Source organism: Dendropsophus ebraccatus, chromosome 11 (assembly GCF_027789765.1).
Source record: "Dendropsophus ebraccatus isolate aDenEbr1 chromosome 11, aDenEbr1.pat, whole genome shotgun sequence".
In the NCBI taxonomy this organism is placed as follows: Eukaryota; Metazoa; Chordata; class Amphibia; order Anura; family Hylidae; genus Dendropsophus; species Dendropsophus ebraccatus.
The window spans coordinates 95,724,370-95,736,774 of NC_091464.1; the positions used below are offsets into that span (position 1 = coordinate 95,724,370).

Genomic DNA, 12,405 nt, shown 5'->3' on the forward strand with positions numbered 1-12,405 from the left:
ATCTCTAAAGGACACATATAGGACTAAGTGATAAACACACCAGTATACGTTTTATATCATAGCTTTGTCCTTTTGCCTTAGTGGCAGCTTTGCACACTCCTGGCGTTCTCTCGATCATCATCATGAGGTTGTCACCAGGATTGGTTCTCAGTTGACAGATCTGGCCGGTCATGAGTTGTGGAGTTCCTTATCTTCATTGTATGTCAGAGACCATCACTAGTACAGAGATAGGACTGGTATACGGCTCCGTACAGGGATTACCACATTTTTGCAAAAAACTAGGTAAGGAGTAGCCGCCATCCATCATTACTAGAAGACATGACGGTCAGTCGGTCATTTTGAAGGTATCTGTAAAGGCAGTGGTGAGAACCATCAAATGCTACGATGAAACGGGTTCTTATGGAGACCCACGCAGGACTGGAAGGAGGACAGGAGCTCCACCAGCCTCATATACCGCAGGTTACTTCTCCTGGTGACAATGATGGTGATTTAGTCACAATTAGAGGCACAACTAACCAGCATGGCCACCACCGTATTCTGCAGCCACTGACCCCAAACACCTCAGGGCTATGCAAGGGCTACCTGGCCAAGAAGAAGGGAGACGAAGGTCACCTGGCCTCAACCCAGTGCAGATGGTTTGGGAATAATTGGATGAGACAGTGAAGGAAAAGCAGCCAACAAGCCTTGCAGACCACCAGGAGACCATTCCAGGTGACCACCCCATAAAGCTGAGTGAGAGAATGCCAAGAGTGTGCAAACCTTTCACTGGTGCTAAAGGTGCATTACAATACTGTGAGCATACATAGAGTTTATTGTAGGGGTTATTAAGTGCATGTAGGGGTGCAGTACTCTATGTAGGGTGCATTACATTATGGAGAGTATATAGGGTACATTACATCATGGAGAGTATATAGGGGGCAGTACATTATGGAGAGTATATAGGGTACATTACATTATGGAGAGTATATAGGGTACAGTACATTATGGAGAGTATATAGGGTACATTACATCATGGAGAGTATATAGGGTACATTACATTATGGAGAGTTTATAGGGTACAGTACATTATGGAGAGTATATAGGGTATATTACATTATGGAGAGTGTATACGGTACAGTACATTATGGAGAGTATATAGGGTACATTACATCATGGAGAGTATATAGGGTACATTACATCATGGAGAGTATATAGGGTACATTACATCATGGAGAGTATATAGGGCACATTACATCATGGAGAGTATATAGGGTATATTACATCATGGAGAGTATATAGGGCACATTACATCATGGAGAGTATATAGGGTACATTACATCATGGAGAGTATATAGGGCACATTAAATCATGGAGAGTATATAGGGTACATTACATCATGGAGAGTATATAGGGCACATTACATTATGGAGAGTATATAGGGTACATTACATTATGGAGAGTATATAGGGTATATTACATTATGGAGAGTATATAGGGTACAGTACATTATGGAGAGTATATAGGGTACATTACATCATGGAGAGTATATAGGGTACATTACATTATGGAGAGTATATAGGGTATATTACATTATGGAGAGTGTATACGGTACAGTACATTATGGAGAGTATATAGGGTACATTACATTATGGAGAGTATATAGGGTATATTACATTATGGAGAGTATATAGGGTACATTACATCATGGAGAGTATATAGGGTATATTACATCATGGATAGTATATAGGGCACATTACATCATGGATAGTATATAGGGTACATTACATCATGGATAGTATATAGGGTACATTACATTATGGAGAGTATATAGGGTACATTACATTATGTAGAGTATATAGGGCACATTACATCATGGAGAGTATATAGGGGGCAGTACATTATGGAGAGTATATACGGTACAGTACATAATGGAGAGTATATAGGGTATATTACATTATGGAGAGTATATAGGGTATATTACATTATGGAGAGTATATAGGGTACATTACATCATGGAGAGTATATAGGGTACATTACATCATGGAGAGTATATAGGGGGCAGTACATCATGGAGAGTATATAGGGTACATTACATTATGGAGAGTATATAGGGTATATTACATTATGGAGAGTATATAGGGTACATTACATTATGGAGAGTATATAGGGTACATTACATTATGGAGAGTATATAGGGTATATTACATTATGGAGAGTATATAGGGCGCATTACATTATGGAGAGTATATAGGGTACATTACATCATGGAGAGTATATAGGGTATATTACATTATGGAGAGTATATAGGGTACATTACATTATGGAGAGTATATAGGGTACATTACATTATGGAGAGTATATAGGGTATATTACATTATGGAGAGTATATAGGGTATATTACATTATGGAGAGTATGATGAGATGCCATCGTGCACACTCTCTATAAACCACAAATCTTCGGATTTATCAGACACATTGTCCGGCCAGTTTGTTACTATATTTTATAGGGTTCCTCCTCCTCCGTTTATTGTTATATACTGTGTGACTGCAGAGCTGATCAGTGTATAAAGCTGAACTTTCTTGAAGACATTCCAGATTGTTCTGCAGATCTACTTACATGATGTAGATGAAGGTCAGGAACTAGTTCTATTTCCTTTTCAGGAACATCATCAGTCACCATTGTCCAAGACCCCCCCGTCCTGTATACACCAGAGGGTGAGAGCGCTGGGCTGTCCTGTAAGGTGAGAGAGGCCGGGCACCTGCAGATTCTATATTATCACTGGTATCTGAATAATACAGACAGTGACCGTATACTAGAGAACAGTACAAGAGTCACCATCATGGACACCTCCCTCACCATCTCCTCCGTCACCACCAATGACTCCGGGATCTATATCTGCACCGCCCGGGACACTAATCTACACGTCTACCAAGGGAATGGGACTCGTCTTCTGGTCCAAGGTGAGAAGAGACCATCAGTCATTGGCTGGTGATGAGATCGGGGTCTGGCCATATACCAGGTCAACGTTTGGACCCCATCCTGGTGTAAACCTGCACTGATTCCCAAGAAGTTACCAGTTATTCAATGTAAAGGTGGTCATTGCATTGACTGGATACAATACATTAAAGGGGTAGTGCAGCGGTAAAAAATTATTCACAGAATAACACACGTTACAAAGTTATACAACTTTGTAATGCATGTTATGTCTGTGAACGGCCCCCTTCCCCGTAGCCCACCACCCCCACCCATGTACCCGGAAGTGTAGTGCATTATACATTACCTGATCCGTGTTGCGCCCGTCCGCCATCTTGTGCCAAACGTCATCTTCGGCCGGCCGGCCCGAACACCTCCGATCTTCCCGAGTGCCGGCTGCCTTCTGCCGCGTCATCAGCTGCTCAGCCGCGATTGGCCGAGCACAGTTATGCTCAGCCAATCGCGGCTGAGCAGCTGATGACGAGGGGGGAAGGTCCCGCCGGCAAGCGAGCCGCGGGAGACAGTATACATGTCGTAGGTGGAGGGGGGAGATGGAGTCACCCGCGGGTGTGCCGCAAGCAGCGCGAGTGATGTAGATGAAGTGACAAGTGAGGGGGGTGTCGCGGGTGACGCGAGTGAGGGGTCACAGTCAGGGGGGCACAGAGTGCTCTGGGGCGGTACATGGTATGGGTGACGGGGGTGGCTGCTGTTGGAGACGGAGACAGTGACAGCTGCACTGATCACTATCTCCCTCTCTAACAGCAGCCGTCCCCATCACTGTCCTCCCTCACTTCAGATTGGCTGGGTTAGAAGAGCTAACCCGGCCCATTGAAGAGATGCAGGACACGTGATCCCGTCTCAGAGGGTGGGGGCCAGGAGCAGGGAGCGTGTCAGGTTGGACTGGGATCTGATGATTCTATGCGTTCCATGAGGGAGAAGGTACCTAGATAACAGCAAAACTGTCCAGAATCCATAAAAACGTTATATTGGAAAGATGGAAAGCTACGGGTGAGCAACGTATTATTGCCTCCTTCTATGTGATTCTCTGTGTCCACAGGCCCCGATCTCCAGGATGATGAGCAGGACCCTCACCATCATAGATATCTGTACCTTCTCCCCCTCCCGCTACTGATTCTTTTCCTCTACTGGATATTCAGGCTTCTGGCTGCAACTGGTGAGAATAACTGATCATTATTACCGCTATTACCTAAGAGATCAATAACTGATAGAAATAAGGGGCCGATAGTAATTAATGATGATAGAAATGGATGATCTCAACCAAAACCATCATCGTTTGAGGCGACCATAGACATTTACTATCATCATCGGGAGAGATAGAATATTCTCAGGATGTTCCCAGAATGATCCTTCACCCCTCACTGGGGGTCACTGGTCTTGTATGGCCGGTGTACACATGTGTAAGGTTCATAGTTTATTACACAATTGTGGTGTACGCTCGACCGGTCACTTGCTAGATGGTAACGTGTGACGCCACTTTTGTGGTGGTTGGTCGGGGAATATATGTTAGGTTGTCATGACGCCAGTGCGGGTTGGGCACACAGGTGGCACACCTGATTTTATTTTAAAGGGGCTGGCTATATCCTTTAGCCTGTGGTCGGTGACCTGCCGGTATGTGAGGGGGTCCCTTGGGTGCTTATCACAGTGGTTCGGAGTGGAGTTGTGACCCACCCGGACTATTGGTACCGCCACCCACAGAAAGGGGAGATGACCCAAGGAGCAAACAATGGCTGTGTAGGTGCTTAGCAAATAACCACTGAGTCCAGTTAAAATAAATAAACTCTTCTTTATTGTAGGAAGACTCAATACAGTGATATACAGTAGGATCTTGACTTGATATCTTTAGTAACTCGAACTGTGCTGGAAGGTTGTGAGAGAGAGATACAGTCGTGCCGACTGAGTTGCGTGCTGAGAAGTAGTAGAAGTTCTGAGAAGTAGAGAGAAGGATTTTGAAAGAGTCCCAACCCAGGGTAGAAGTGTGCTCTGCCGGGACTTTAGAAGGAGAATAAGTAGAATACTTGAGAGTAGAGAGAATACTTGTGCTCGTGTTTTGACTCTTTGGCCTTTGCACCCCCTATTGCCCCCCAGTGTCAGGCGACCCGTCCTAGAGGGTGACACAAGCCCCAGACCTTGTTACCTGGGGTGAGTAGAGTGGTCAGAATTTTCCGATTACACCAGCGCTGCGAGATGTAGGCTCCTAGCAACTTTACTCTATCTGGATCAGTTCCTTTCTTCTGCTGGATACTGTCCTGCTCTTTTAGACTGGTTCTCGGCATGGGTTGGGGTGATCCCTGACTTGTCCTCTCTAAGACTGCATTCAGCACTGCATAGTGTGTGGAAGTGCTGTTTTCAAGAAAGAGTGCTAAGGTGTCTTGTGTGCATCCGTTCACTACAGAGACCAGAGTAAGACTCCTCTTGACTGGTTCTTCTGTCTCTGACAGGGGACAGAAGACAGTCCCAGCTTGACTACAGCTCGGACTGTCTTGTCTTGCTTTCTCTCTGCACAGGGATCTGACTAAAACTGATCTACTTCCCCTTCCTCCCACCAGTGTAAAACTCCTCCTACAGGGGCCTAAGTGAACTTCCCTGGGATTGGTGGGGAGGTGTGTGTGCAAGAATAAGAGGATAGAGATAGGTTAGGAGATAGAACAGCTCTCATTGGTGCACAGATCCATGTGGTACAAGTGAAAAAACAGTAACCCATTAGTAACTACAGCTGTGCAATACTCAGACTTATAAAATACTGACATCTAGTGGTGGACAATAAAATAACTTCTAAACACTTAAAGGAGAAGTCCGGCCAAAATTATTTTTTATATATGTTATTACTGATGGAAAGTTATACAATTTTCTAATGTACATTAATTATGGGAAATGCTCCTATACTGCTATTTCCCTTAATTTAGTGTATCAGGAAGTGTTAGAATTCTCTCAGAAGCAGTGACGTCACGACGAATGGTGTAATTCCTATGGAGTGTCCAGCAGGGGGCGCACTATATATAGAAGTCAATGGTACTCATTGACTTCTATATATAGTGCGCCCCTGCTGGACACTCCATTGGAATTACAATGGATGTGTATGTAAATGTAATATACAGTGTTTTTGATTGAATACATTTATGGAATACTTTGGGGAGCAAGTGTCCTTGCTCATCAAAGTATTCCATAAATGTAATCATTACATCACAGTAATACACTGGACTACACTCAACTACTACTCTAATCACCTGCTCATAGCATGAGCAGGTGATGGGAGGTGTAGTAGCCGGGTTATATCGCTGAGATCGCCCCCGCCGCTGATGCTGCTGATGCTGCCGGGCGCCGCTCATCACTGTGCAGCCATCATCCCCCTCTGCTCCCCCCTCCTGCTTCTTCCGGGATCCGGGCAAGCTTTACACTATGTGATGGCTGACTCCCCGGCCGCCCCTCTCTGATCACACGTGCCGGCTCCCGGTGCTTCCTGGTGTCCCCGGCCAGCACGTGTGATCGGAGAGCGGCGGTCAGGCGGGGAGTCAGCCATCACATAGTGTAAAGTTTGCCCGGATCTCGGAAGAAGCAGAAGGGGGTGCGGAGGGCTGCACAGTGATGAGCGGCGCCCGGCAGCATCAGCGGGGGCGATCTCAGCAATATAACCCAGCTACTACACCTAGTAGTTGAGTAGTAGTTGAGTGTAGTCCAGAGCGGCGGGCGTTCGGTAGCGGCGGTTCGGAGGGCTTACTGTGATGTACTGATTGATTACATTTATGGAATACTTTGGGGAGCAAGGACACTTGCTCCCCAAAGTATTCCATAAATCTATTCAATCAAAAACACAGGGGTGCACTATATATAGAAGTCAATGGTACTCATTGACTTCTATATATAGTGCGCCCCCTGCTGGACACTCAATAGGAATTACAACACTTCCTGATGCACTAAATTAAGGGAAATAGCAGTATATGAGCATTTCCCATAATTAATGTACATTAGAAAATTGTATAACTTTCCATCAGTAATAACATATAAAAAAAATAATAATTTTGGCCGGACTTTAAGCTGACAAAAGAACTTTTTGGACAGGTGTATGATTCTATGTAATCTGCACATCAATTGAAGTAGATTAAGGTGACCCACTTAGAAAGGCCAACTTCATCACTCATGATACTTGTCTTACCAGGAGCCCAGACACCGGACACCAAGAGGAGAGAGAAGCAGAGATGGCTGGTGAGTACAAGTCCTCCTATCTCATCATTCTGAATAATAATGGTGGTCTTACACATGGCCGCTGTCTCCACCAACTGAACGACTGAGAAAGGAAATACATCTCTGACAGATCTCTCGCCCCTCATTAGACTCCTTTGTCTTCTCCAGGCTAATTTTTTTTTTTATTCAGAACACGCTGCACCCCCACTGCTCTCATATACAGACACCACAGTCCCCTCCACACACCTCCACCCACACAGCCCCTCTCTATCCTCTCCAGATTCTCCATTCCCCTCCAGACCCCTCTGTCTCCACCACAATTCCCTGTCCCTCTCCCCACTCTATTGCCTTGCACACTCCTTGATCCTTCTCCAGACTCCTCTCTCCCTCCCTAGACCACTCCTCCCATACTCCTCCATCCTCTCTAGGCTCATCCTTCCCCTCCAGACTCCTCTGCCATGGGCAGACTTCTGTTCCCACCATGTCCCTTGGTCACATCCAGACTTCTCTGTCCCCTCTCCAGACCCTCCTGTGTCCTCTAGACCCCTATATCCTCCTACATTCACCTCTAGCCTTTATATAATGGAGTGCTGTATAGAACGCGTTAGATCATGGACACCGCTGACTCCATACGCCCTAATAATAAGCCATGGTAATTTGCTCAGGACGTGACTTTTATTTTGTTTTTATTTTCTAGTTCTTTTTTCACAAGAAGGACAGTGATACAGAACTCCATTACTCCACCATAGTCCCTAAAGTGAAAGGATCACCCATGAAGAGTAGGAGAGAAGAAGAAGTTGAGTACGCGGCAGTGAAGATAGCCATGGAGACAAGAGACATAGAGACCAGATGCATGGACAGTGCTGATGTATTATACGCCACCCTGAGAACAGACGAGAGGAGGTGACTGGGAGTTATAGACTACACACATCTACATGCTGAGGAGATATGATGGGGCCAACTGGGCCAGGGGAGATGGAACACCACATCATAATGAAGACCACTTCCTATTCTGGCTTCCGGATTGATCCTCCCAAGTGATCTATTTATGTTCCTGGTTGTCAATGGGTGACAACCACCGCCTGTACCAGAGATCGGCAGCACAGCGAGGTCTGGAGGAAAACACCATTGGACTAAAGCATCCCTATTATTCCTGAATGAAGAATCGGAGATTTCAGGGTTGAGGTTATCACCAGCTACAACCTCATGGCCTCCTCTGGTTCTTTGGATCCTTTGACTACAGCAAGTCATGTAGACCATACCCAAAGTACAGCTTCTACACGTTCCATTAATACTTGAAGGTTCTTTTGGGAAAATTACTGAACTTGTGATCCCGAGCTCCATGTCAGGGATATTTATATGGGACATTACTATAACTACAATAGTCGGACATTGTTCCTGCGATTCTGTTTACCGCTGTTAATAAATGCCAGTGCTTAGTGTTACCTCAATGTGATAATACGTCTTAGACTCTTCTTGTCTGATTTCAGGACGTTATATTCATGGAGGTTCATCTTCTCATGATTCTTACCTGGCTTCATCATAACTTGGGGTGAAGCCTTCAGACTCATACTACAAGATCCCGGAGTGACCCGATCCCCCCAGTATGTGACATGTATGTATCAGAGGTGGCCACACTGTAGCCAAGTTCCCTCTTTCCTACGGCTCCTGACACTCCGACCTCATGGGAAACAATAACAGATGGGACAGTCACAGATCTCTGGTACTACTTTATTTATAGGAGGAATCTCCTGTCTGTGCAACTATCCCATATATTGATACAGAGCAATGGATCAGGTGACCTTCATTGCTCAGGCCTGGATAATTGTGGTAAGAGTTCCATTGTGACCTCCATGAGATGTGACCCTATGACATTTTGCCTGGTAACAGGCGGGGGGGGGGGGGGGGTTGTTCAGGGGCAAAATAATTCATATGAAAAAATGAGATAATGGAATGAGGAACAAAACATGGACGATCAAGAGCTGGAGGTGGGTGCACGGCTGATGGAACTCCGGCTCCAGGCCCACCCAGTGCTTTACGGACCAATGAATCTGCCAGAATATATAGAGTTAGGGTGAAGATCTGCCAGACACCCAAGAATCGGAGAGAGTCATAGTTCAGCTGTAAATAGAGGCTGACCATCCCCTGGTATGAATAGGGGGCCGCTAGCCTTGTGATTGTCTCCTGTAGCCGCACACCTGCCCCATGGTTGATGGGTTCCCGTGAACACACATGAAGGTGAATGATGAGTTTGATGCTGTTTCCTGCTTCTTAGGAAAACAAACAGAAAGTAAAGATTTGCTGCGTAGTAAAACCACAGACACGGACCCTGTGAGCTCCTGAACACGCGTGGTGGTGAGACCTCTGCACGTCACTGAGCAATATTGGGAAATGAAACTGATATATGATGGGGGGCTCATAGTATAACATGATGTAGGACCCGCCGTGTATGAGCAGCAGATCTGTTCACTATTGCTTCAAGCATCTTCCTCCATGTCATCTGTAACATGTCTATAAATCACTGAATTTACCAAAAATAACTCCTTACACCCCAAAAAACAGCACTAACGTCTTGGCCACCAGCAGGGCCGTTTCTTGCACCGGGCGGGCCGGGCGACGGCGCAGGGCTCCAACAGTTTGGAGGTGTTGGTGGCACCCCTGGGACCTCACACAGTGTGGGTTGGATAATGCACCACGCGCCCCCACACCCAGACCGTCGGCCGGCCGCCCGGTCTGCGATCATCTGAGCGACAATCCCGCCCGCATCTGATGCGACTGCGCTCATGTGACTTGCCCTGGCCGCAGCCCACCACCACCATACCGCTGGACCTCTTCGGCAGACACATGCTTCTCCAATTCAAGAGGGGATAGTGTGTGGAGGGGATAGTGTGGGATAGTGTAGAGAGGGGATACTGTGTGGAGGGGGGCCGAGAGGGGATAGTGTGTGTGTGTAGGGGGGGGGGGTAGGTGGGGAAGTATGTATGTATGTGTGCGTGTGTGTGGAGGGTGAAATGGCGTAGTGTTTATGTGGGGGGGGGGGGGGGTCAGGTGGGGTAGTGTTTGTGTGTGGGGGTCAGATGGGGATAGTGTGTGTGTGGAGGGGGTCAGGTGGGGTAGTGTGTGTGTGGGGGGTCAGGTGGGGTAGTGTGTGTGTGTGTGTGGGGGGGGGGTCAGATGGGGTAGTGTGTGTGTTTGGAGGGGGGGTCAGGTGGGGTAGTGTGTATGGTGGTCGTCAGGTGGGGCAGTGTGTGTGTTTGGAGGGGGGTCAGGTGGGGTGGTGTGTGCGGTGGTCGTCAGGTGGGGTAGTGTGTGTGTGTGTGGAGGGGGTCAGGTGGGGTAGTGTGTGTGGATAGGGGGTCAGGAGGGGTATTGTGTGTTGGGAAGTGCTGTCAGGTTAATTGCATGCAGGAGGGGGAACGTTATCACTATGGTGGGTACAGCAGGCGCATTATTGCTATATAGGAGGCACAGCAGAGGGGACATTATTACTATATGGGGGCACAGCATAGGGAGCATTATTACTATATGTGGGCACAGCATAGGGAGCATTATTACTATATGGAGGGCACAGCATAGGGAGCATTATTACTATATGGAGGGCACACTGGGGGCATTATTACTATTTGGGCGCACAGCAGGGGCTTTTTTACTATACGGAGGACACACTGGGGGCATTATTACTATATGGGCGCACAGCAGAGGCATTGTTGCTATATAAGGGCACAGCATGAAGCATTATTACTATATGGGGGTAATTATTAATATTACAGCAGGGGAAATTACTACTATACAAGGGTGCACAGTAGGGGACATTTTACAATGTGGGTTAATACAGCAGGATGCATTATTACTATGGGGTACAACACTGCAGGAGATCCTATATACATGGGGCATCCCACATACCTACTGACTTTACTGCACATGACACAAAAAAGTAGAAGTTGTAAAAGTGCGGAGACTAAGATGTTTGTCTCGCAGGTTCACAAGAGATGAATTGTAGCTGCAAGAGATCATCATGGAGGCCTGGGCCAGATGGAGAAGAAAAGGAAAGTGTGTCTCTCTTCCTTGCAACCTGCTGTCCGCTGCCTGTTGTTAAGGGAACCTGTCTCTAGAAACAGCTAGATCAGGACAGAACAGAGGAAATGGGGATGTAGCGTATAGTATGAGCAGGAGAGAGCCTGGGTTTACACCTGCTAAAGATCCACACTGTTGCTGAAAGGCAAATCAATGCTTCTCTCTCTCAACTCTCACCACTCATAAATCTCAGAAACACCAATTTGGTGCTTAGTGTAACCCCTTCCTTGCTGTGCTCCCTTTCTGATCACTCATCACCGGTGCACCAGTTAGTGTGTCTTAGGGTGCGTTTACACAGAAAGATTTATCTGACAGATTTTGGAAGCCAAAGCCAGGAATGGATTTGAAAAGAGGATAGATCTCAGTCTTTCCTTTATGATCTGATCCCTGTTTGTAGTCTGTTCCTGGTTTTGGCTTCAAAGATCTGTTAGATAAATCTGTCTGTGTAAATGCACCATTAGACTGATGCCGAGTATATTACATAAGAAGGCTCCAGATTAGTAATGCATGCAGTACCAGCTATCATCACTGGGTGGTGTAGAGTTCTGTGTGTAAATTCTTGGCTAGTTTAAGGTATATAGTATACACAATAATGGCCGCCAGCATCTACCATAAGGGGAGGAAAGGACTGCATATTAGATTTTATTACACGTCACAAGTAAATCATACAAGTAGAGGTTCATGGGTAATAATATAATCAAACTTTCCTTCATAGAAAAAAATTTAACTTGTACTAGCCCGGGGAGAGAACCAACATGGAGACTCCGGGGTCTATAAGACAATAGGAAGGGGACGGCGCTCATCTTATTTTCTGACTAAACGTTTAAGGTTACGTTTCCACAAGTGAAGAGATCAATACATCCAACATGATCAGCATACTGCTCCTCTGACTTCCTCTGTGCTGCTGGTGACCCCGCTTCATCCACCATGTACCCAGAGTGATCCTGTCAAGTGGTCTGGGCTCTGACTCCCTGTGTAGGCAGCGCTCTCATTCATGTGACTGCTCTCATCCATGTAGGCAGCGCTCTCATTCATGTGACTGCTCTCATCCATGTAGGCAGCGCTCTCATTCATGTGACTGCTCTCATCCATGTAGGCAGCGCTCTCATTCATGTGACTGCTCTCATCCATGTAGGCAGCGCTCTCATTCATGTGACTGCTCTCATCCATGTAGGCAG

The 12,405-nt window shown here is 46.4% G+C and overlaps 1 protein-coding gene across 1 annotated transcript; it reads left to right on the plus strand.

Moving 5' to 3' along the window:
* Nucleotides 1–384: 384 nt before the first annotated feature.
* Nucleotides 385–8,677, plus strand: LOC138767443 (uncharacterized). Its single transcript, XM_069944944.1, has 6 exons — nucleotides 385–484; nucleotides 2,641–2,940; nucleotides 4,011–4,127; nucleotides 7,128–7,174; nucleotides 7,851–8,056; nucleotides 8,644–8,677. Exons 1-6 carry the CDS (start codon nucleotides 385–387, stop codon nucleotides 8,675–8,677), a joined length of 804 nt encoding a protein of 267 aa, XP_069801045.1.
* Nucleotides 8,678–12,405: the final 3,728 nt, after the last annotated feature.